This window comes from Notolepis coatsorum (assembly GCF_963971535.1).
Source record: "Notolepis coatsorum genome assembly, contig: SCAFFOLD_1037, whole genome shotgun sequence".
Taxonomy (NCBI): Eukaryota; Metazoa; Chordata; class Actinopteri; order Aulopiformes; family Paralepididae; genus Notolepis; species Notolepis coatsorum.
Genome location: NW_028172799.1, coordinates 46,455 through 73,524, shown reverse-complemented (window position 1 = coordinate 73,524; position 27,070 = coordinate 46,455). Strand labels below are relative to the sequence as shown.

The following is a 27,070-nucleotide window of genomic DNA, read 5'->3' as shown; positions in this document are numbered from 1 at the left end:
TATGTGTCTATGTGTGTGTGGTGATGTGTGTGTGCATGCAGGTCTGAAACACGGTTACCTGACATTGGAGGACAAGCTTTGGTCGTGTCTGATTCACTGTCTGTAGTAATCACTCTGATTCACTGTGTCTGTAGTAATCACTCTGATTCACTGTCTGTAGTAATCACTCTGATTCACTGTGTCTGTAGTAATCACTCTGATTCACTGTCTGTAGTAATCACTCTGATTCACTGTCTGTAGTAATCACTCTGATTCACTGTGTCTGTAGTAATCACTCTGATTCACTGTCTGTAGTAATCACTCTGATTCACTGTGTCTGTAGTAATCACCCTGATTCACTGTGTCTGTAGTAATCACTCTGATTCACTGTGTCTGTAGTAATCACTCTGATTCACTCTGTAGTAATCACTCTGATTCACTGTGTCTGTAGTAATCACTCTGATTCACTGTGTCTGTAGTAATCACTCTGATTCACTGTCTGTAGTAATCACTCTGATTCACTGTCTGTAGTAATCACTCTGATTCACTGTCTGTAGTAATCACTCTGATTCACTGTCTGTAGTAATCACTCTGATTCACTGTGTCTGTAGTAATCACTCTGATTCACTGTCTGTAGTAATCACTCTGATTCACTGTGTCTGTAGTAATCACCCTGATTCACCTACATTGTACTGATTAGTACTGATAGAACACACCTGTGTGCCATTCGATCACCCACATCCCACACGCACACACACCAGACACACACACTATAATACACTAGGACAGATAGAGTTGAGTTGGGAGGAGGTGAGGTAGGAGTGTTGTATTGAGAGAGAGATTGTTGTTAACGGAGTGTTGTGAGGTGAGAGGTAGTGAGAGGAGAGGTGAAGGTGAGAGGTAGTGAGAGGAGAGGTGAAGGTGAGAGGTAGTGAGAGGAGAGGTGAAGGTGAGAGGTAGTGAGAGGAGAGGTGAAGGTGAGAGGCAGTGAGAGGAGAGGTGAAGGTGAGAGGTAGTGAGAGGAGAGGTGACGGTGAGAGGTAGTGAGAGGAGAGGTGAAGGTGAGAGGCAGTGAGAGGAGAGGTGAAGGTGAGAGGTAGTGAGAGGAGAGGTGAAGGTGAGAGGTAGTGAGAGGAGAGGTGAAGGTGAGAGGTAGTGAGAGGAGAGGTGAAGGTGAGAGGTAGTGAGAGGAGAGGTGAAGGTGAGAGGTAGTGAGAGGAGAGGTGAAGGTGAGAGGTAGTGAGAGGAGAGGTGAAGGTGAGAGGTAGTGAGAGGAGAGGTGAAGGTGAGAGGTAGTGAGAGGAGAGGTGAAGGTGAGAGGTAGTGAGAGGAGAGGTGAAGGTGAGAGGTAGTGAGAGGAGAGGTGGAGGTGAGAGGTAGTGAGAGGAGAGGTGAAGGTGAGAGGTAGTGAGAGGAGAGGTGAAGGTGAGAGGTAGTGAGAGGAGAGGTGAAGGTGAGAGGTAGTGAGAGGAGAGGTGAAGGTGAGAGGTAGTGAGAGGAGAGGTGAAGGTGAGAGGCAGTGAGAGGAGAGGTGAAGGTGAGAGGTAGTGAGAGGAGAGGTGAAGGTGAGAGGTAGTGAGAGGAGAGGTGAAGGTGAGAGGTAGTGAGAGGAGAGGTGAAGGTGAGAGGTAGTGAGAGGAGAGGTGAAGGTGAGAGGTAGTGAGAGGAGAGGAGAAGGTGAGAGGCAGTGAGAGGAGAGGTGAAGGTGAGAGGTAGTGAGAGGAGAGGTGAAGGTGAGAGGTAGTGAGAGGAGAGGTGAAGGTGAGAGGTAGTGAGAGGAGAGGTGAAGGTGAGAGGTAGTGAGAGGAGAGGTGAAGGTGAGAGGTAGTGAGAGGAGAGGTGAAAGGTAGTGAGAGGAGAGGTGAAGGAGAGAGGTAGTGAGAGGAGAGGTGAAAGGTAGTGAGAGGAGAGGTGAAGGAGAGAGGTAGTGAGAGGAGAGGTGAAGGTGAGAGGTAGTGAGAGGAGAGGTGAAGGTGAGAGGTAGTGAGAGGAGAGGTGAAAGGTAGTGAGAGGAGAGGTGAAGGAGAGAGGTAGTGAGAGGAGAGGTGAAGGTGAGAGGTAGTGAGAGGAAAGGTGAAGGTGAGAGGTAGTGAGAGGAGAGGTGAAGGTGAGAGGTAGTGAGAGGAGAGGTGAAGGTGAGAGGTAGTGAGAGGAGAGGTGAAGGTGAGAGGTAGTGAGAGGAGAGGTGAAGGTGAGAGGTAGTGAGAGGAGAGGTGAAGGTGAGAGGTAGTGAGAGGAGAGGTGAAGGTGAGAGGTAGTGAGAGGAGAGGTGAAGGTGAGAGGTAGTGAGAGGAGAGGTGAAGGAGAGAGGTAGTGAGAGGAGAGGTGGAGGTGAGAGGTAGTGAGAGGAGAGGTGAAGGTGAGAGGTAGTGAGAGGAGAGGTGAAGGTGAGAGGTAGTGAGAGGAGAGGTGAAGGTGAGAGGTAGTGAGAGGAGAGGTGAAGGTGAGAGGTAGTGAGAGGAGAGGTGAAGGTGAGAGGTAGTGAGAGGAGAGGTGAAGGTGAGAGGTAGTGAGAGGAGAGGTGAAGGTGAGAGGTAGTGAGAGGAGAGGTGAAGGTGAGAGGTAGTGAGAGGAGAGGTGAAGGTGAGAGGTAGTGAGAGGAGAGGTGAAGGTGAGAGGTAGTGAGAGGAGAGGTGGAGGTGAGAGGTAGTGAGAGGAGAGGTGAAGGTGAGAGGTAGTGAGAGGAGAGGTGAAGGTGAGAGGTAGTGAGAGGAGAGGTGAAGGTGAGAGGTAGTGAGAGGAGAGGTGAAGGTGAGAGGTAGTGAGAGGAGAGGTGAAGGTGAGAGGTAGTGAGAGGAGAGGTGAAGGTGAGAGGTAGTGAGAGGAGAGGTGAAGGTGAGAGGTAGTGAGAGGAGAGGTGAAGGTGAGAGGTAGTGAGAGGAGAGGTGAAGGTGAGAGGTAGTGAGAGGAGAGGTGAAGGTGAGAGGTAGTGAGAGGAGAGGTGAAGGTGAGAGGTAGTGAGAGGAGAGGTGAAGGTGAGAGGTAGTGAGAGGAGAGGTGAAGGTGAGAGGTAGTGAGAGGAGAGGTGAAGGTGAGAGGTAGTGAGAGGAGAGGTGAAGGTGAGAGGTAGTGAGAGGAGAGGTGAAGGTAGTGAGAGGAGAGGTGAAGGTGAGAGGTAGTGAGAGGAGAGGTGAAGGTGAGAGGTAGTGAGAGGAGAGGTGAAGGTGAGAGGTAGTGAGAGGAGAGGTGAAGGCGAGAAGGTGTTCATTGTGTACTGGACCCTGGACTGGCTGAGAAACCCCCTTGTGTACTGACCCTGGACCAGACGACTACTCTGAGTATTGAACAATCCTTTTTCTGTACGAGGGCCTGTTTTGTGTTTTGACCATCAGACTGTATTACGACCATTCTCTTTGTCTATCGGACTATATTCTGCCTGTATTCAATAAATATTCATATTGATTGATATTGCACTTGTGTGGACATTTGAATTTGTTTGTTTTTGAACCGTGACGAGTCTGACCACCACCAGGCTCGTCACAATATATATATATATACTACGTGATAATATGCTATCTTAGATCTCTGGTGATTCACACACTTAAGCTGGACTAGGAACTGGATATAAAATATTGCAGTATTTTTTCCTGTGAAATGTGGAGCCTGTTCAGCCCCTTCCCGTGTAATCTGGTGATGGATCAACAGATCCCTTGTGATCTCTTTCATGTGATCCCTTGTGATCTCTTTCATGTGATCTCTAGTTTCACGTGATACTATCAGTGTCGCTCTAGCGTTAAAACTGAGCCAAAGATGCTAATGTACAGATATTTTGAAAACGTCGCATGAAACAAAGATGCAGCTGTTAATCACGGGTGAGAGACTTGTGTTGATGTGAACTAGTGCTGTCAGGCGATTACAATTTTTTATCTAATTAATTACAGGATTTGTAATTAATTAATTGAATTAATTGCATTTTAATCGCATAACCATTTTAGGCCTGATATTCTATATTCTATAATCATATTTCAAATGGCATGTGTCCGGATGGCAGAATTCAGTACTGTATCTACAAAACCTTCTGTTTAATCATCTTCCCTTTATTTATTTGCTTAGATTTTTCAGGTCTGGTCAATTTTAGCATGGTGTTATTCACAGTCAAAGATTTAAATAGAATTGATATTCTCCTTTGGTTCATTACAATTTACTCAAGCCTAGTAACAGACACAGTGTTTCTGACACTGGGAACACATTCCCTGAGATCCATAGATGTCCCTAGAATCAGATACCAAGAACATGCAAATGGTCCTTATTACAAAAAAATGTTTTTAATTAATTTTGAGTTGATTTTCATAACGCGATAATTTGCTGTGTAATTAATTAATCTAATTAATGTGATAAACTGACAGCCCTAATGTGAACATTTCCCCTGATTGTGTGCAGGGTTGCGTGCGTTGAGGCGAGCTCTGGGGCGTGGCCAGGAGCTGCCGGGGCGTGGCCAGGAGCTGTCTGGGCGTGTCCAGGAGCTGTCGGGGCGTGGCCAGGAGCTGTCGGGGAGTGTCCAGGAGCCATGCGACCAGCAGCTGTGGGGGCAGGTGACCGTCACCCTGGAGGACCTGCAGTGGGCCATGTCTGAGGTCAAACCCAGCGCCATGAGGGAGGTGGCCATCGATGTCCCCAAGGTGACCTCCCTGACCACTTTACATTTAGTCATTTAGTCATTTAGTCATTTAGCTGAAACACTTTTATCCAAAGCGACTTACAAGTTCTGTACGACAGGTCAGCAGGAAGGTTCTGTATGACAGGTCATCAGGAAGGGCACAACTCTATCAGCTGAGTAACAATGTTCATCAAAGTGCTGAGTGCTACAGTGTAGGTTAGTTTATTAGGACAAGTGCATGACAGTATCATGACAAGTGCATTAGTTATTACATGGCGTTTTCACATTCGCCGAAATGCTTGCTTGTGATTGGTCAATAGCCCCCCGACTGCGGTCATTATTTTTCAATAATGGCCGCTGTTTTTTCAATAATGACCGCAGAGCGCAGCTGTTGGCAATCAAGCCCACTGACACACACTGTTTCAGTGCAATTAGACACTGGTGTTCTGCTGCCGGCGATGACAGGGGGCGGAGCGACGAGCGGAGCCAGAACACAGCGGAGCCTGAACAGAGCTGCTGCCCGCGATAATAATAATCACTTTATTTGGGCTGACAGAGCCACAGAACAACTGCGATTTGTCAAATGAATTAGGTATATTGTTAGTAAGTTAGCCATGTAATAAGCAGGATAATGTATAGCTACGAGGTCATTGTCGCAAAATAATTGACCTTCACTACTATACATTATCCCTTACATATTTTCTTTTGAATTTCTTTTATAAGGGTTGAAGAAGTGCGTCTTTAGTCGACGGCGAAAGATTGATCATGATAGATCATTACACTGCACATGTCTGGTCAGCTTGTCATTTATTTCTGTCAAAACAATGTCTCACTGAGCCACACGCCAAGATATTTATATTCAGTGACTCTCAATGCTAGTGGAACATGCTAGTGGAACATGCTAGTGGAACATGCTAGTGGAACATGCTATTTGAATAGTTTCAGTAACACGGCAGTATTTGGTGGCTATAGCACCAGGGTCCTGCTCAGGGTCAACCCCGTCAACTGAAATTAAACAGTTAACTAATTACTAATATGTCTAATTATTAGGGATGTCCGATATTATCGGCCGATATCGGCATTAAAATGTGATATCGGAAAATATCGGTATCGGTTTAATTTTTTATTTTTTTTTAAACATTTCTATAACCTTTATTTACCCAGGCAAGCAAGTAAGAACAAATTCTGATTTGATTTATTGTCAAAAGTATGCATAATGTTGTGCTAATTCCACAACAAGAGATATGTAATGTTAACACTTTCTATGCCACGAGGTGGCGCCAGAGTTAGCGCTTCAATGCCACCATCCACTTTAATGTTATCGTTAATATCGCCTAATCTGCCCGTCACTTATCAAAGAATCCTTTTCCAGTCAGTGCTGTCAAGGCAGATTGGTTTTTTATCGCTTCATTTCCGTTTGAGAGCATTTTGAAAAGCACCCGTTTTGAGGTAAAAAACAGCCCATTCTGTGATAATCGCCTTTTACTGGAATATTCCAGAACGTTGATATTTGTCGGCCTATTTATGAATCGTTTTCAAATAAACGCTAGATGATCAATAGTATACGTGCACGCACGCCCATTCGAGCCGCGCACGGATAATCGCTGCGTTGATTTCCTCTTGGACTTTTACAGTGAAACCGATAGAGCACATTTCACAAAACAGCTTATATCTTCATCAAAATGAGTCTGATTATCCTAACACTGATAACATAGATTCCTTACCTGACATCAGATGGTATCCAACTGGTATATTCCAATTCCTGATCACCATTCGAAGAAATCGATACGTGTATAGATCCACCGTGTGTACAGTGCAGTACATGATTCCGCGGGGCTCAGAGGCTCCAGAATGAACTGTGGTAACCCCGGCTGCATCAGTGGACTGGAAAATGTGGAGTACAGGATTTTTTTCCCCATCCATTTTCATTGAGTCCATTCCAAAATCCCTTATGTCATCTGGGAGACGATAGGGGGCGCTTTTTTCCACATCTAATCGCCGGCGGCTCTCGGGTAGACTCGGGTAGGCTCGCGTGATGCAATATGATTTCAGATAGCTAAAAAAGATGTAAATAAAAAATTCAGAGAAATCTCGTGAGTGGCTTTCAACGAGATATTAATAATTCCGATAAATCTCGTGTGTGGCACGGTAAGTGTTAATTACCTGAATTTATTAAAAAAATTGGGGGGGGGGGGGGAAACCTGCATATATCGGTATCGGTTGATATCGGTATCGGAAATTAAGAGTTGGACAGTATCGGTATATCGGTATCGGTAAAAAAGCCAATATCGAGCATCCCTACTAATTATACATATTTTCAAAAAATAAATGCCTTGAATCTGTAGAACGTTCTTTTCTTTTTTGCAAAGAAACTAGTATAAATAATTGTATTTATTTATCTAATTATAAATGCCCCTGCACCTCTTTCTCCCCTTGTAATAATGTTTCTGGTGGGCGCAGCAGCGTGTAGCGTGTAGCATGTAGCGTGTAGCATGTAGCATGTTCCCTGCCTGGCCCTCACCCAGGAGGAGGTAAACAAGATGTTTACACACTAGACATTACGTGAGGTGTTCCTGGCTCCACAAAAAGCACAGCTAATTAATTAATCAAAGCCAATTCATCCCAGTGTGACATCATCGAGGGGAAGCAATTCATCCCAGTGTGACATCATCAAGGGGAAGCAATTCATCCCAGTGTGACATCATCGAGGGGAAGCAATTCTAACACTTGGCAAAACCCATTTTCTCCTGTAATGGACACTTTATTAATTAATTAATGAATTAATTAATTAATTACAGGATTTTTTTTTTTATCCACTTTTTCTCCCATTTTCTATTTTTCTCCCATCCCAATTTCGTATCATCCAATTCAACCCTCCCCTGTCTCTAACACTGTTTCTTGCCTCCCCCAATCCGGCTGCAATGTGGACTAAGTCATACATAGCACGAGTCCCCTCCGATACTCGAGGTAACAGCAGTCGCATCTTTTCACCTGCGCGGCTCGATCTCTCAGTGGCGAGGAGTAACGCGTGGGCGGCTCGATCTTTCAGCGTCAGGGGTCTGTGTGTCCAGATGCATGTGTACAGAATTCAGTACTGTATCTACTACAAAACCTTCTGTTTAATCATCTTCCATCTATTAATTTGCTTAGAATTTTCAGGTCTGGTCAATTTGAGCATGGTGTTATTCACAGTCAAAGATAACATTTTTGTTTTATTGATATTCTCATTTGGTTCATTACAATTTACTCAAAATAAAATTTTCATTCAATCAATCACCACTGTAACTGAGGGGTACAATTCCCTGACTGTATTATATAAGTATGGTATCATTAAACCACTACTGTCTTATGTACATTACTACTGGCCATACAGTACACAGGTATATTAGATGAACACTTCCCACAATGACACGGTTCCACACAAAACTGGGTTTAAGAATATTTATTAGCAGCAATGATAGTATATAACAATACTTTACGTAGGGTGCGCTTATAAGGCAAAGAATGTGCGTAAGCAAATCAATAACGTATGTCCATTCTCATATTACGCAGGAGATAATTAATACCACCTGTATCTTAGGAATTATATCTATGGTACAATAGTAAGGCAGCGGGAGATACTGGTAGGGTCCCTCCGGTTGTAAGCCAGCAAGGGGAGAGGATTTGTCGGTAGTAGAGTCTGGGTCAACGATGAATAGAGAGACTCCAAGTACAGGAGACGGTGCAATAATCTCTTGATCCGCAGACGAATAACAGCTGTTCTCCGTGGCATGCAGCTCCGCATGGAAGAAAGCTAGCCAGCCTCAGGCTTCTGAGAGGCGGGCTCGACGTTGCTCCTCACAGGGTAAATCCCACACAATTGTGGGTGTAGGCGATTCTCCGCTCCATCAATTACAGGACCAAAGCAAATATAATCCAGCCGAAAAGGGCTATGTAGTCGTCGGGTAGATTATCCAGTGTACATGTCCACACGGTCCTCGTCTAGGGCTCCTCGGGTGAAAGCGCCAGGGTAAGCTGCCCAGCCTGGATAAGCACACTAGCTGGTACGAGGAAACGTTGGTGATGCTGGTCACTGTAGAACGGTAGCCGCACGATACACTATACATAAATAGACTATTACTGAATTAATAGAATAGGTCGAACTCGACGGTACAGCGTTAAACTCTGATACTTCAGTTATTAATTCGCACGCGGTCTCAATGCTCTATTTGGGGCCAAACAGGCCATACTTCACCGCACGTTGTATCGTGGGTGAGGCTTCAACTTATTGGGTAACTTAACTTCTGTATTCACCTGCGCCGTATTTATACGTTAGGTGAACAAACTAGTACCAGCCCTATTCCTGTCTCGTATCCTTGCGCAGAGCCGTTCATGCCCAGGCATGTCTTTGACGGTGACTTTGAACTAGACCCTGGGGGTATGGCAATGGCGCCTAAGGGACCGCTGTCCAATAGGAGAACGAAATATTATGGTCTGTACTAGGTTAAAGGGATATTCCGTGTATATGTACAATATAACAAAGCAGGATAGCCGGACCAGCACTCACAGGTTCAATGTTTTTTTAATTGGCAGCCTGAAGCAAAGCAGACATGTTTCGGACTAATGTCCTTCTTCAGTGGTATGGCTAGCACTGGAAATGAATTCAAGGTGATGATTAAATACACCTGGCAGGTAAATGACACGGCAGGAAATGACATCACAACGCAGGTGTGCCTATGCAATATGACTAAATGAATGACCTATCAAAATAGAGTACAATCATAATTTATACATATGTATAGATATATCTATATCTATCATCAATAAATATTTATAAACAATACAATACAAAACGAAACAAAATTACCAGAAACTTGATAACATATAACATGCCCTTTCATTTATAGGGCTAATTGAGCCACTTTACTTGAATTGAATTAATTAATTTCAAATTATCCATAGGGCATCTAGTTTGGCAACAAACAACATCTTAAATCAGACCAGAAATAACAATGTGGGAGTAAGGAGGTTAAAGGAAACAGGTTAAGACGTTCTCTTCATTCATACCTTTAGGTTCGATACAATTAAACAGGTGGATATAATAACATTCACGTTGCAGTAGCAGCTTGTGTCTGTCTCCACCTCGCGCTGGCCTGAGTACTAGCTCTAGTCCCATATATTTGAGGTCGTTGACGGTATGCTTACACTTAGAGAAATGCCGAGCTACCGATGACTTGACATCTAAATTCCTCACAGCACATTTGTGTTCACTTATTCTTGATTTAAAGGCTCTCGTTGTTTTGCCCACATAGGAAAAATTACAAGGACATTTTAGCAAATACACCAGATTGGACGAATTACACGTTATCCGTCCTTTGACTCGGATATTTTTCCCCGTTTTTGGATGTGCGAAAAATTTATCTTTAATCATACCCTGGCACTGAACACAGGATTGGCAGGGAAAATTTCCGTCTGGGATGTTGGACATAAAATGAGAAGGTTTCTTTAAGGGCAAATCAGTTTTGACTAGGAGATTAGATAAATTTGCTTGTCTCTTGTAAAAATAGTTAGGCGAATGCTGAAACGCTGTCCCTATGAGAGGGTCGGACTGCAGAATATGCCAATGTTTATTGACAATAGTCCGCGTGTCTCTCGTAATAGGATGATGAACTTTTTGCCTTCCTTGAGTACCTGAACTCCTGTAGAAGAACGATAAAGTTTACATTAAAGTTTGATATGTATAATTTACCCTTCCTCGATGTTTTGATCAAGAAAGCCCCAGATGGCATCTCATTACACACAGAGGTTTTTAAAAAGGAGACGGATCGTAACTCGTTCTTACATTATTCTAGTTATCACACCCCAGCCTTGAAGAACAGTCTTCCTTATAGCCAAATACTTCGTTATAAGAGAATATGTGATACTGACGATACATTTATTGCACAAGCAAAGGTACTCCGTGGCAGTTTCCACGAGAGAGGATATAGTGCTGATTTGACACTAAAAGCCTTTAATAAAACCAAGCATATCGACAGGGCCACGTTGTTTACCCCCAGAAAGAAAGAAGATAAACCTGACAAAGTATCTTTCGTGTCTACTTACAGCCCTATTACGAGAGACACGCGGACTATTGTCAATAAACATTGGCATATTCTGCAGTCCGACCCTCTCATAGGGACAGCGTTTCAGCATTCGCCTAACTATTTTTACAAGAGACAAGCAAATTTATCTAATCTCCTAGTCAAAACTGATTTGCCCTTAAAGAAACCTTCTCATTTTATGTCCAACATCCCAGACGGAAATTTTCCCTGCCAATCCTGTGTTCAGTGCCAGGGTATGATTAAAGATAAATTTTTCGCACATCCAAAAACGGGGAAAAATATCCGAGTCAAAGGACGGATAACGTGTAATTCGTCCAATCTGGTGTATTTGCTAAAATGTCCTTGTAATTTTTCCTATGTGGGCAAAACAACGAGAGCCTTTAAATCAAGAATAAGTGAACACAAATGTGCTGTGAGGAATTTAGATGTCAAGTCATCGGTAGCTCGGCATTTCTCTAAGTGTAAGCATACCGTCAACGACCTCAAATATATGGGACTAGAGCTAGTACTCAGGCCAGCGCGAGGTGGAGACAGACACAAGCTGCTACTGCAACGTGAATGTTATTATATCCACCTGTTTAATTGTATCGAACCTAAAGGTATGAATGAAGAGAACGTCTTAACCTGTTTCCTTTAACCTCCTTACTCCCACATTGTTATTTCTGGTCTGATTTAAGATGTTGTTTGTTGCCAAACTAGATGCCCTATGGATAATTTGAAATTAATTAATTCAATTCAAGTAAAGTGGCTCAATTAGCCCTATAAATGAAAGGGCATGTTATATGTTATCAAGTTTCTGGTAATTTTGTTTCGTTTTGTATTGTATTGTTTATAAATATTTATTGATGATAGATATAGATATATCTATACATATGTATAAATTATGATTGTACTCTATTTTGATAGGTCATTCATTTAGTCATATTGCATAGGCACACCTGCGTTGTGATGTCATTTCCTGCCGTGTCATTTACCTGCCAGGTGTATTTAATCATCACCTTGAATTCATTTCCAGTGCTAGCCATACCACTGAAGAAGGACATTAGTCCGAAACATGTCTGCTTTGCTTCAGGCTGCCAATTAAAAAAACATTGAACCTGTGAGTGCTGGTCCGGCTATCCTGCTTTGTTATACTGAACTTTATGGGATTACAGCACCCAGTGTGAGTACTTGTGAGCGCGGTCTAACTTGACTATAGTGTATATGTACAAGGAATACACAAGGGATATCAAACGATATACAAATATTATGCAATATATATCAATCAATAAATATATATATTCGGTTTAATCTGATCCTTCGTAACAACCACGCAGATTGATTGTTGAATGAAAATTGTATTAACAGATTGCAGAATGGGTACAATACAGTACGGCTCAATACACACAATTGTTAAGGGGATATAGACCAGAGAAAGACTTTCGTCTTGTTTACATCAGGGTCCCCAATTTTCAATTCATACTGAATTGTAAGTAAGGGTGCAACTTGCACCGTGCAATCCATTCTTTGTGGATCTAGCCCACAGTATTTCTGACACTGGGAATACATTCCCTGAGATCCATAGCTGTCCCTAGAATCAGATACCAAGAACATGCAAATGGACCATATTAAAAAAAAGTCTGTAAATGTGTATTCTACGTTCTTATGGAATGAATGAGATAAAAAAAAAATATTATAATTTTTTTTAAATATATATATATTTTTTGTAATTAATTTTGAGTAAATTTTCATAACGTGATAATTTGCTGTGTAATTAATTAATCAAATTAATGCGATAAACTGACAGCCCTAATTATTATTATTATTATTATTGTAGCAGCTAATAGATATATAGGTTAAATAGGTCCTTGTCACAGCTTTTCACAACCTGATCAGTGGGCCTAGAATCTGGTCTCTGAAGGAACACTATTATGAAGCAAGTCATCATCCAATAACATAACAAATAAACCTAAACGGCACTTTACTACATATGCTATACGAATGTGAGAAGGTCCGGAAAATGTGGGATCAAATTGTTGATATTCCTAAGTAAGGTTCTGAATGTGAAGATAAATAACTCCCCAATGGCATGTGTTTTGGGTATAGTACCGAAAGGGATTAAACTGCCTAAATACCGGGGAATGTGGTATAGAATGGCCATGATATCAGGATGTAGAATTGCATTACGACATTGGAAATCACCCGTTGATATTACTTTTAAAGAATGGATGGAACTAATGTTCCGGACAGCATCATATGAAAGGGTGACGTATAGAGTCGCAGGGAGAGAGGATATCTTCGCTGAGGTATGGGACAGTTTTCTACACCTGACTGAACGGTCTGGGGACGAATGATTAAGGTGGGGTTACAATGGTATCAAGGAGGAAGGTGAAAAAGGGGATCTGATCTGATGGTACTTGTACTTTATATTGTATTATGTATGTATATGCATAGATTTTATGTCCGGATGGTGTATCTATGGAATGGCCACCGTCTCTATCACACTCTCATGTGCGCATGTTTAGCCGCATACACGTGTCTAGGATACACATATTCGTATGTGTACATAATAGATTTACACACACTCATATGCACAAGGCTGAGATATACATGCCAGGGGCACACATACATGCACATACTCACTTATAGGAAATAGGCATACACATACCTACATATACACATAGTTGAAGCATAGGCTCTCACTGACACATATGGGGGATATACATGTACATAGGGGACACACACATACGTAGCTGAGACGCACATACATATACACATCTGAGATACACACTCACATAGGGGGCAGAGGCACACATGGATACGAGACACACACAAGAGGTAGGAGTACAGTCACACACCAGAAAGATTCACACACACACACACATATGAGGCATGTACACATGCTTACGTGATACACGTACCCACGTACATATATCTGAGACACACATGCATGCATGCTCTCATGCACACCTACATATATCTGAGACGCATTCTCTCACATGCAATATGGAGAAGGATGGCATCCCGATAGAAGATGCAGCACATACCTGCTCGCAGGTAGATCAGTCTACATGTAAAGTATGTGCATCAGGGATATATATGCACAATATATAGTATTTTTTTTCGTAAGTCTTTTTTTAATTTCCATGTCAGTTTTTAATGTATTTGTATGAGTCTTTTACATGTTTTGTATGTTCTTACAAAAAAAAGAAAAAGGCAAATCTTGGACGTTGCATATTGTGATGTGGAAAGATATGTGTTGAATATTGGAGAGATTTGTGCAAAAAATATCAATAAAAAATTAAAAAAATTTAAATAAAAATAAACACACAATCTAGTTAGTTAGAATCAAGATAGAATTATTAATGCAAAAAAAAGGTGGGCCTACAGTCTATTGAAAACCTGAGTATCTATGTCTATGACTTTGTCTAAATACTTCTGGAAATGATCCCTGCACATAAGACTAAGGGTGTGTTCTGAAAGTCTGTGGATAGTCCGGACTTTCTGGTGGACCAAATGTGAAAATGATACATTGTTTGATTTTGGTCTGCGTTCACACTACCCTGTTTGGTGCGGATCTAATTTGTAAACAAAGGACATGCTGTCGCCAAGTCGTTCATCTATTGGACTAGCACTCACAAACGTAAACAGTTGCAGACAGTGTATTGACACACCTCGCCCACACGCCGACTGTTTAGATTTGTCTAGCTGTCACTCTCATGCCTGGTTGCTATGCTTGTTGCTATGCCTGTCACAAGTGACGTATTAACATTCGCGGGTTTAGCGCAAGGGAAAGGGCGCCAATTCATTTCTTTCTTCTTTCACATTCACCATATTGACAGCAACAATATGGAGCCACATCGCCGTCATGGCATTTATTATTCTGTTATGGTGTGCCTGCCAAATACACGCAGTAGAGGCAGAGTATGAGGAAGCAAGACGTGGGATTGATGTTGCGTTGCTGCACATCATTCAGAGGAGACGTCGCAGAGATGACCACCAAAGGTAACCGCCCAAATGTGTAGAAGAGCCTTCACCTCGTCGTTACCCCACGTTGATCCTCGACTCATTGCTGTCTTTTTTTATTTCTTTTTTTTGCCGCTGTGAGATACAGACAGGTCTGTGTAAGGCTGCTAATGTGAGGATGAAGTTATTAGGTGGAGTTGCGCCTGCGCGCTCTTTGGGGAAGAGTTGGGTCGCGGCGCGACTGCTGTCACTTGGCGCCTGTCATTCATCTAGAGCAGGGGTAGGCAACCCTAGGCACGCGTGCTATATTAATATTATAGTGAAATATTTTGCACTGTTGTCGCATTTATCTTGTTGAAATCCTCCCACAGGTTCTTTTTACTACCATATTTTTACTTAATATTACCATATTTAATGGAGACCCTTTATTTGTTTATTATTTCAATTTAGCTGGAAATACATTGCTACATCATTCAGTAACATTTGCAGAGCCTTATAACAAAAACATTATTACGGTCACCATTGTGACCAGTGGGATTAATCAACAAATTGTATTATTTATTTCATTGAACATTGCACATGTTAAAAGCCATTTCTTTTACTCAAAATGTGAGTATTACCAAGTCAACTTGTGTTCTTAAAACAATGACAATAAACATAGTTTTATTAGGTTGAAATAATGTGGTTGTGTACTTATTTTTCTGTTAACTTATTATGGCTTGAAAACTGAACCTTAATGCACAGTAACTGAACTCAATATTTTTAAGTTCTGGTAACTTATTATTATTTTTTTTTTTACAGTGTAGTCTTGCGATCAATCAAAACTTATTTACACGATATATATAACTGAGGGGTACAATTCCCTGACTGTATTAATCAAGTATTGGTATCATTAAACCACTACCGTCTTATGTACATTACTGGCCATACCGTACACAAGTATATCAGATGAGAACTCCTCCACAATGATACGGTTTCCACACAAGTACTCGTTTAGAATATTTATTACATCAAATAGTATTACATAATATACTTTACTTTAATTGCGCTTATAAGGCAAAGGAATTATGCATAGGCAAATCAATAATGAATGTCCAATTATATCTATGGTACTCAGGGGAGATACTGGAAGGGGGGGTACTACCGGTTGTAAGCCAGCAGGGGGAGGCAATGCTCTATGCAAAGTCAATGGTTCCACGGAGGCGATATTACCCCTGTGTCAGCGGGGAAAAGCAGCCGCTGTAATTCCAGTGTGCAGCAGCACAGGTGTAAGCCGGTCAGCCTCTGGTCCAACAGAGACGAGCTCGAGTGATGTCCTCACGGTAGATCCCACACAGCAGCGGGGTAGACGGTTCTCTGCTCCAGCAGCCCGGCCAAAGCAATGAAGAATAATAATAATCCTGCCGGAAAGGGCTCTGCTGTCGCCGGTGTAAATCCTCCGATGCGCGGTGGTTCACAGTTGAACTTGACGTTAATACTATCCTATTTGCACGCGGCTATAAGTGCTCTATGTAGACGCACAATTACTCACTTCACGTGGTCTTTGACTCGTAATGAAGGCTTTTACTAGTAAGGAGCGAACGATACGTTGAACAAACGTATTAGGATAACACGACTCTATTTTGGGGCAATACGAGCCCTACTGCACCGCACGTTGCATAGTGGGTGAGGCGTCACTTAGGTAATTGAACTGAACAAGACTGAACTTCAACTCGAACTGAAAAGGAAGTTCTGGTATTCGCCTGCGCCATATTTATATGTACGGGAATAATCTAGTGCCAGCCTCCTCACTGTCTCGTAGCCCTGGGCAGAAGCGGGCATGTTGAGACATGTCATGAAGGTAGCTTTGAAGTCGGCTCTAGGGGCACGGCACTGGCGCTGGTGGCACGCCATCCAATAGGAGAATGAAATATTATGGTCTGTGTAACTACTAGGTTAAAGGGACATTCCGTGTATATGTACAAGTAATATACAAGGGATATCAAACGACATACAAATACTATTCAATATATATCAATCAATAAATACATATATTCGGTTTAATCTGACCCTTTGTAACAGCCGCCCCCTAATTAGTCCCACCTAATTAGCTAAGCAGAGACAGATTAACCGCACTGTCCACTACTCAATGTCCGTTGTGAGGGGTCGGTCAGTTCACAAAGTCATGGGTCATGGTCGTCATTAAGCGAGTCGGGGAGCCTTGGCGACTATCAGCCTCGCCACGGGTCGGTTGTAGGTCCGCCCTTGGCCGAGCACTTCTGCCACTCTGACCTTTCCGTCGGCACCAGTGGTCACTTTGCTTACGCGGCCGGCCGGCCACGCAGCTCGGGGTAGTGACTGGTCTATGGTCATAACGACTGGACGGGATGAAGGGGGGCTTAGGAGGGAGCGGGCCTGAGACTGCTTTGATCTGTGCTTGGCTGTGCCTCCTCCTCCTCCTTCTGTTTCTCTTGTTTGCTCTGTACCCCATCTGAGGAGGGGCCGGTCCCGGCCGCCCCGTCAAGGAGTCGCTTGGGGTGCTGGGTTCGAGGTCAGCTACGTCTGAAGCGCAGCTGAGGGGGGTGCCCACGGTTCTCTCTGGTGCCCACGGTTCTCTCACGGGCCTCTCGCTTAATGTCAATAGCCTCTGCTGTACGGGGGAGAGGCCGGTGTCGCTCGCCTCTGTGTGTAGGCAGCGTGTAGACGTGGGTTGACTGTCAAGTCCGTAGAGGGGGCCCTGGAGCGTCCATCCCAGTCGGGTCTGAACCGCGGCTGGGCATCCTTTGGGTCCGATGTGGGCCGCCTCAATTGGGAGAATGAGGTCCGCGTGGTCGGAGCCGATGAGCAGGGTCGGTGTGGCGCCGTCGATAAGCGGTATAGGTAGTTGACGTAGGTGCACATACTTAGCCATCAGCTGTGGGATGGGGTAGGTGTACTGAGACAGGCCTATGTCGTGGCTGGTGAAGACGTTAGTTATACTATACTGCTTCTCGGGCTGGTCCACCGATGCTATCTTGAAGGAGACCCTTTCACCCTTTATGGTCTTCTGGTCCCTTCTGATGGTGCGTATGGTCATGGTATCTTTGACACCCCGCAGGCCCAACTGGGCTGCTGCGGAAGCGAGGAGGAGAGTCTTTTCAGACCCGTCGTCCAGGACGGCGTAAGTGTCCAGGACCTTGTCCTCGTAGCTCAGGAGCACCCTGACCACTTTGAGGAGCACACAGGGGGTCCCGCTATGCTGGTCAATGTGGAGCACTCCTGTTGGTTGATTGCCTTGGACCTTCTGGTGGGCTCCGCACCGTGCTGCGCGGTAAGTGGCGCCCGCCTGGGCCGCCCCTGCGTGGTAAGCGGCGCCCGCCTGGGCCGCCTCACGCCACTGGTCCACTTGGACGGGGTTCAGTGTCTTATATTCGGCGCACTGTGCCAGCCAGTGTCCGCCGTCGCAGTAGGTACAGTAGGGAGCGGTCTGGTGGCTCTTCGGTACTGGTGCCACCGCCTCGGCATGGTACATTACCGCGACGGGCCCACTCTGTTGCCCTGGCTGACGCCTGTTGATGTCATGCAGGACCTCCAGGTGGGTGCCACCGCACCTGCTGCACTTCTTCTTCAAGCGGCACTCAGCTGCTAGGTGGCTGCGCGCGCAGCGGAAGCAGCGGCGGTGGTCCTTGGTCCACTGACTCACCTCGTCCGTGGTCAGCTTCCCGAAGGTGTCGCATTGGTACAGCTGATGTTCTCCCTCACAGTACTGGCACTCAATCTTCCACTGGTCCTCTTTCGTCGAGGGGGTGTTGTGGTTCTTGTGTGGTACTGATTCGGCTTGGTGCATAACGGTCACCAACCGGCGGTTATCCGTTTGTCCCCGAGGTCCGAGTCTTGGGCTTGGTCCACTCCATACGAACGTGTCGAGTCGTAGGCTACTGACCTCCCTGGCGAGGAACTCAGATAGGTCTAGGAGGGATGCCTCTGGACCGTTGGGGTCGCGGTAGTCTCTCTGCCGCCTGAAGCGCTCTTGTCGGGCGGGAGGGAGCTTCTCTAATATCCTCTCTACGTTAGAGTTAGCGTACAGTTCGTAGATACCCTTTTCCTTTTGGGACCCCAGCATCCCTACCAGGGACTGTACCTTGATAGACAGGTCATCTAATGCTCTGTTGTCTCTGGCTGGGGGGAGACGGTCAATGTCTCTTATCTCCTGTATCACATAGTCCCATACGCGTCCATAACGTTGGTCGAGTGCTGCTAGAGCCGCTGTGTATGGGGTAGTAGAGTTGGCATAAGCCAGCGCTATATTGTGCGCTCGGGGCACCTTGAGGTGCTTCAATAGGGTAGCATACTTGTGGCGTTCATCAGCTACATCAACCATCATTGTCTCTAAGCACATCCGTAGCTCCGTGTACTGTGCTCGGTTCTCATGGGTGAAGTCTGGAAACGTCGGTGTGCCAAGGTACGATGCCATGGATGACTGGCACATCGGTGAGCGTTGGGGAAGAGGCCTCCTAGGCGAGTCTCCCCGTGCGTGTCGTCTTGGGCTGGTACTTGGTGGGTACCGAAGGTCGGGTACCCAGGTGCTGTCCCTCGGGGCTGGCCGTGCGTCAAACTCACCCGTGAGTTGAGTCGGGGGTTTGTAGCGCAGGGCCTCGGGGCTGACTTCTGGGCTGTACTGGACCTCCTGGTCCAGAGTACGTTGCTGCTGGTCGGGGCTGTACTGGGCCTCCTGGGCCAGAGTACGTTGCTGCTGGTCGGCTTGACATTCCTCCTCTTCCTCCTCCTCTCCCTCTGCTAGGACCTGGAGTCTTCTGTTCAGTCTCTCGGCGTGGTCCGGTTCTTCCCGGTTGCTGGGTCTCGTATGGACCGGCCGGGGAGGGGGTTCGGAGACGTGGACAGGATCCTCCTGTTGGCGGGGTCCCGGGTCGCTTCGTCGGGTAGGGGAATGTGTCCTAGACCCATGTCTTGACGATCTCTGAGAGCTCCGTGCGGAGTGAGGGGGTGTCGCCATGGCAACCAGTTTGTCCATCAGCTCCGCCTGCAGCCGGTCGCGCTCTGCCTCGCGCTGGGCATGGGCTGCGTCGCGCGCTGCTTCGCGCTGGGCATTGGCGGCGTCGCGCTGCGCATTGGCGCTGGCCTGGGCGGCGTCGCGCTGTGCGTTGGCGGCGTCGCGCTGGGCATTGGCGCTGGCATGGGCGGCGTGGAGCTGTGCATTTGCGACGTCGCGCTGTGCATTGGCGGCGGCGTGCTGTGCATCGGCGCGGCTTCTCTCAATGTTCTCTTCTGTCTGGAGGCGTCTGGTCTCCAGTCTTATGCGGTCGTCTTCACTCCTTTGTTGCGCCTGGAAGCGCTCTCGCTCGCCTGCAAAATGTTCGCGCTCGCGCGTCTGTTGCGCTTGAAGTCGATCGCGTTCGGTGGAGGCTGCCAGGGTGGCGATGAGTGCTTGCGCCAGCATCTTGTCCGCCTCGCTGGGGGAAGACGCCGTTCGGGGCGATCGGCTCCCGGCAGTACTTGTTGGAGATCCGTTCTCCTGTTGCGTACCGAGGAGATCCGTCTCCTGGGTGCGCGTCTCTTCTTGTGGTGGGTCGGGTTCCATCCCGGGAGGGCTTTCTTTATCCTGGAGCTCTCCGGGGACTACCTCGTCGACGTTGTCTGGGGATAAAGTCGTGTCAGTTCCCTCCTGGTCCCCACCGTGAGCTTGGTCAGTTACATTAGAACCCACTAGGGCCTCTGTTGGCGGGGTAGCCTGGTTGATAGAGTCGGACATAATTTTACTATCCGCTTTCGTTATTTTATCCGTAATTAATTTCCCTTTAAAGCTAGGTATTGGACTGACAGCGTATGCCTCTAGATAGGGAGGTGGCTGCCGTCTGCGCTGCGGGCGATCTAGCTTAGGAGAACCGTTTGTGGAGTGTTCGTCATCGGCCATGTCAATATTAATATTATATTAATATTACGCTAATTATTATCCGGGGCTCGAAGGACCAATTATAACTGAGGGGTACAATTCCCTGACTGTATTAATCAAGTATTGGTATCATTAAACCACTACCGTCTTATGTACATTACTGGCCATACCGTACACAAGTATATCAGATGAGAACTCCTCCACAATGATACGGTTTCCACACAAGTACTCGTTTAGAATATTTATTACATCAAATAGTATTACATAATATACTTTACTTTAATTGCGCTTATAAGGCAAAGGAATTATGCATAGGCAAATCAATAATGAATGTCCAATTATATCTATGGTACTCAGGGGAGATACTGGAAGGGGGGGTACTACCGGTTGTAAGCCAGCAGGGGGAGGCAATGCTCTATGCAAAGTCAATGGTTCCACGGAGGCGATATTACCCCTGTGTCAGCGGGGAAAAGCAGCCGCTGTAATTCCAGTGTGCAGCAGCACAGGTGTAAGCCGGTCAGCCTCTGGTCCAACAGAGACGAGCTCGAGTGATGTCCTCACGGTAGATCCCACACAGCAGCGGGGTAGACGGTTCTCTGCTCCAGCAGCCCGGCCAAAGCAATGAAGAATAATAATAATCCTGCCGGAAAGGGCTCTGCTGTCGCCGGTGTAAATCCTCCGATGCGCGGTGGTTCACAGTTGAACTTGACGTTAATACTATCCTATTTGCACGCGGCTATAAGTGCTCTATGTAGACGCACAATTACTCACTTCACGTGGTCTTTGACTCGTAATGAAGGCTTTTACTAGTAAGGAGCGAACGATACGTTGAACAAACGTATTAGGATAACACGACTCTATTTTGGGGCAATACGAGCCCTACTGCACCGCACGTTGCATAGTGGGTGAGGCGTCACTTAGGTAATTGAACTGAACAAGACTGAACTTCAACTCGAACTGAAAAGGAAGTTCTGGTATTCGCCTGCGCCATATTTATATGTACGGGGAATAATCTAGTGCCAGCCTCCTCACTGTCTCGTAGCCCTGGGCAGAAGCGGGCATGTTGAGACATGTCATGAAGGTAGCTTTGAAGTCGGCTCTAGGGGCACGGCACTGGCGCTGGTGGCACGCCATCCAATAGGAGAATGAAATATTATGGTCTGTGTAACTACTAGGTTAAAGGGACATTCCGTGTATATGTACAAGTAATATACAAGGGATATCAAACGACATACAAATACTATTCAATATATATCAATCAATAAATACATATATTCGGTTTAATCTGACCCTTTGTAACAATATACCTCACATTCACCCTCCATTCACATCCTGGTGTTCTCCTGGTGTTCTCCATTAGGCCTGTAGGTGGAGCTATGACAGCACACGTACAGTACACACACCAATGGTGTGTGATGTGTCCAAAAATGAATGGGCAAATGTGAGTGAAATGGTCGCACTGTATGCAGCTGTTTGTCTGCATTGCATCCCCCCCCCCCCCCCCCCCCAACTCAGATTTAGGGTTGATACAACCATCATAATAATATTGTTAATAATAACAATAACAATAATGATGTAATAATGTAAAAATTATCATTAAAAAGACCTGATTATGAGAAAAAAAAATTACGATGCATGGAATATTGTTGAGGCACACTAGTTACAACTATATTTCAAACAGGCACTCCATGTCAAAAAGGTTGCTGACCCCTGATCTAGAGAGACAGAGAGGAAGAGAGAGAGAGAGAGAGAGAGAGAGAGAGAGGAAGAGGAAGAGAGAGACTGTCCGCGCGCGGCGCCAGTCTAGAGAGACAGAGAGAGAGAGAGAGAGAGAGAGAGAGAGAGAGAGGGAGGAAGAGAGAGACTGTCCGCGCGCCTGTCATTCATTTGAGTTGGGTTGCGCCGCACGCAAGCTGTCACTTGGCGCTGTCAAGTTGGGTCGCGCGACCGCCGCCACTAGGCACCTGTCACTCATTTGCTCTAGATTAGATACTATATAAAGTTCGTTTTGCGTTCACACCAACAGCAAACGAACCATGGTCCACTTTGAAACAAACCGAGTCCCAACTTTTCAAGAGGACCATGGTTCGGTTGTTTGGTCCTCATTATAGTTCGGTTTGCGTTCACACCTGTACAAACCAAACGGACTATCGATCTAAAGGGACCATGGTCCACTTAAAGGGACCAAACAGGGTAGGTGTGAACGCGCCCTGATTCTCTATGACCACAATCACAGGAATTCACTACAGTATCATATCAGTCCAAATCTGGATCACTTTTATTTATTTATTTATTTTGGTCATGGCCTACTGGCATTTTTCAGAGACAGAGAGAGAGAGAGAGAGAGAGACAGACAGAGAGAGAGGGGGGGGGAGTGAGACAGAGAGAGAGAGAGAGACAGAGAGAGAGAGAGACAGAGAGAGAGAGAGACAGAGAGAGAGGGGGGGAGAGTGAGAGAGAGAGAGAGAGAGAGGTCAGAGAGAGAGGGGGGAGAGAGAGATATAGAGAGAGAGAGGGGGGGAGAGAGAGAGAGAGAGAGAGAGGGAGGGGGGGAGAGAGAGAGAGAGAGAGAGGGGGAGAGAGAGGGAGTGAGAGGGAGGGAGGGAGGGAGAGAGAGAGAGACAGAGAGAGAGAGAGAGAGAGAGGGGGGGGAGAGAGAGAGAGCGAGAGAGAGGGGGGGAGATATAGAGAGAGAGAGAGAGGGAGGGAGAGGGAGATAGAGAGAGGGGGGGAGAGAGAGAGGGGGGAGATATAGAGAGAGAGAGAGAGAGAGAGGGAGGGAGAGAGAGAGAGAGAGAGAGAGAGAGAGAGGGAGGGAGAGAGAGAGAGAGAGAGCGAGAGAGAGAGGGAGGGAGAGAGAGAGAGAGAGCTCGTGCTGCTGCTGCTTTGGAATACCTCTGGTTCTATGGAGGGCTCGCGCTGCAGTCTGTCGTCCGCCCGCTCTGAAGTCGGACTCGGTGTGCCAGGCCACGTGCGCGATCTCGCACGGAATCCGCGCGTGACTTCGTGCACGTCTGGTCTGCCCGGGCCGCGTGTAACTGTTCCGCAACAGTAAGTGACTTCCGGGGTAGGCCTGATTGGCCCCGACAGGCACGTGACGCGCAACTTTCTCTGCCGCGCGGCAGAGCTTGCGGAATGATGTAACCGTCCAAATCCGCTATGACTTTCATTCAGCGCTTTAGCTCACCTCGCAGAGCAGCGGTCCTGCGATCCTGCGGTCCGTTGTTGACGAGTTCGAATCCCATCGAATTTATTTTTTTTAACGTGATTTTTTTTTAACGTGTATTCTTTCGCCGGTTAAGGTTAGGCATGGTTAAGGTTAAGGTTAGGCATTGTTTCGGAGTTGGTTAAGGTTAGAACGGTTAAGTTTAGGCGCTGTTAAGGAGCTGGTTAAGGTTAGAGTTTGTGTTAGAGAATGGCAATATTCTTTCTATGGTTAAGGTTAGGCATGGTTAAGGTTAAGGTTAGGCATTGTTTCGGAGTTGGTTAAGGTTAGAACGGTTAAGTTTAGGCGCTGTTAAGGAGCTGGTTAAGGTTAGAGTTTGTGTTAGAGAATGGCAATATTCTTTCTATGGTTAAGGTTAGGCATGGTTAAGGTTAAGGTTAGGCATTGTTTCGGAGTTGGTTAAGGTTAGAACGGTTAAGTTTAGGCGCTGTTAAGGAGCTGGTTAAGGTTAGAGTTTGTGTTAGAGAATGGCAATAGACAGCCTATTTCCGCGCGACAGCTCTCAGCAGCCTCGTTGCGCGTCCTGAGTTTGCCGCGTCACGTGCCTGTCGGGGCCAATCAGGCCTACCCGGAAGTCACTTACTGTTGCGGAACCGGTACACGCGCCCGGGCCGTCAGGAGTTGGAGAATGTACCTGACTTGCCATCAAAGAGCATGACACACAAAGCAGCTCACAGAAATATATCCCAACTTGTGTATTGCTCTGCGGATCAGTGCAACGCTACCAGTAACAGTAGCTTCAGCCGAGAGGAGTTTTTCCAAATTAAAATTCTTTTTTTATCCACTTTTTCTCCTCCTATTTTTCTTGTATTTTCCTCCCATCCCAATTTAGTCGTTATGCCAATTCCCATCTCCCCTTCCTGGTCGTTGCGCGCATTTGCAAGTAGGGACTTGCCGGTCTAGGGAGCCCTGAAGTCTATCACATGCTTCCTCCGATACATGCAATGGGGAAAATAAGTATTGAACACATCAGCATTTTGTCCCATAAATATATTTCCAATGTGGCCATTCAAGTGAACTTTTCACCAGACTTTGGTATTAACTCAGGGAATCCAGACAAAAAATCTAAACATTAAAGACCATACATAAATAAAGTTATGTGTAATAAAGTGGAATGACATAGGAAAAAAGTATTGAACACACTAACTGAAATTAATTCAATACTTAGTGGAGAAGCCTTTGTTTGTAATGACAGCTCCAAGGATGCTTTCTGTATGATGTAACTAATCACCCGCAGTATTCAGGTGTGATTTTGGCCCATTCCTCTACACAAATTGTCTTTAAATCTTGAAGATTGCGGAGGGGCCTCTTGTGAATCTGGATCTTCAGATGCTTCCACAAATGTTCAATTGGGTTTAAGTCAGGTGATTGACTGGGCCATTCCAACAAGTTGATTTTCTTTCTCTGAAACCAACTGCGAGTTTCCTTTGCTGTATGCTTTGGATTGTTGTCATGGTGGAAGGTCCGCCCACGTGTCATCCTGGTGGAGGGTCCGCCCACGTGTCATCCTGGTGGAGGGTCCGCCCACGTGTCATCCTGGTGGAGGGTCCGCCCACGTGTCATCCTGGTGGAGGGTCCGCCCACGTGTCATCCTGGTGGAGGGTCCGCCCACGTCTCATCCTCAGCATCCTGGTGGAAGGCAGCAGGTTCCTCTCAAGAATCTCTCAGTCCATGGCTCCATTCATTGTTCCTTCAATGATATGAAGTCTGCCAGTACCAGGAGAGGAGAAGCAGCCCCACACCATGATACTTCCACCTCCAAACTTCACTGTTGGTATAGTGTTATTCGGGTAATGTGCACTGCCATTTCTCCTCCAAACATGGTGTGACAGCCAGAAAGTAACATTTTGGTCTCATCTGACCAGAGTACATGCTCCCAGTAGTTCACTGGCTTGTCCAAATGTTGTTAGGCAAACTTTAAACAAGCTTCAACAAGTATTTTCTTCAGTAGTGGAGTCTTGCGGGCTGAGCGCGCACAGAGGCCATGGCGGTGGAGTGCATTGCCTGTGGTCCTTTCTGTCACAGTTGTACCTGCTGCCTCCAAGTCTTTCTGGAGCTCTTTCCTAGTGGTCCATGGCTCTCTGGCTACTCTTCTAAGTATCCTTCTGACTCCCTGATCAGAAATGTTGCGAGGAGCACCTGTGCATGGCCGGTTGATGATGGAGTGATGTTGCTTCCACTTATGGATAATGCCCCCAATGGTGCTTACTGGAAGATTCTGAAGTTGTGAAATACGTCTTTAGCCAATTCTATTGTCATGATTTGCAACAATCTGTTTGTGAAGGTCTTGAGAGCTCATTTGATGTTTCTTGTGTGGCACCTTGGTAACAAAAAAAACATTTTATAGCCCATCAATATATTCTAACCCAGTTGACATTATTAGCACAGATAGGAGGTAGAGTTGCCTCCTAATTAGTTTTCAGTTAGTTCCTTGCCTCAACTTGCTGTGGTGTACTGCTTTTTCTTAAGGGCTCGGCACACGGCGGGCGATTTTAGCCAGGCGACGACTTTTTTAGCGAGCCGACCGACAGAATTGCATCGCCTCCATTGTTATGAATGAGAGAACCCACACGGCAGGAGATTCTGAAGCGACGGTCGTGCAGCTATTTCTGTCGCCTCGCAAAATATCGCCTCGATCCTATTTTCTGAGGCGACGGCACAATGAGGAAATAACATGACTTCTACAGTAGAAGTAGTGCAGAAGTTCTACTGGTGTATCATTTGTACACCATTAATTTATCAATACATTCATTGATCAATAACCTACGTATTATTACCATGCTACTTATGTTCATTATTATTAACAGGAACAATTTAAATAAATAACGTTAGTGGAGAAGCTATAGAGTGGCCGCTTGTCATTAGCTAATAAATGATAAAAGATGTTTTTATACTCGGGTAACAAAAGAAGTTGTGGATGTTGACAGAGTTTAATGTCCAGGCTGCAGCTGAGTTTGTAAGGTTTATTGTCCAAAGAAAAGTATGGTTGAGAACAGAACAGTGTCTTCAGTGAAAAAACATTCTCTCTCAGCAGGTGCATAACAATACTTGTCCAATCGGTGGTAGTGAACGTATCGTAGCGATCAGGCAGTAATGTCAGGAAGAATGAGGAGAGGTTGTATTCGTATATGGTGGTTTAATTCCAGCTCAATATGGGTTTTACAGGTTAATACTTCCCTCGTAAAGCACAACACAGCTACCTGCTAATATGCTCGCTTCACAACAAGCTAACATCCGGTCCGTCCTCTGATATCTCCCTCCGGGGGGAAGCAAATAACCACACCCCCAGCTAGACAGAGCGACGGGCCGCCCCTGGTGTGGGGGGCCAGGCGATTGTCGTTGAGCAACAGGCGATCGCATCGCCAGGCGACGTC

At 45.8% G+C, this 27,070-nt stretch overlaps 1 protein-coding gene across 1 annotated transcript in view; it reads left to right on the top strand.

The window, feature by feature from the left end:
* Positions 1 to 4,359: 4,359 nt before the first annotated feature.
* Positions 4,360 to 27,070, top strand: part of LOC311247972 (ATPase family gene 2 protein homolog A-like) — a gene marked incomplete at both ends in the record, with an annotated part of 69,145 nt that continues 46,434 nt past the window's right edge. Inside the window, 1 exon segment of the mRNA XM_084338943.1 lies at positions 4,360 to 4,598. Within this exon segment, the coding sequence (XP_084195069.1) occupies positions 4,360 to 4,598 (239 nt within the window).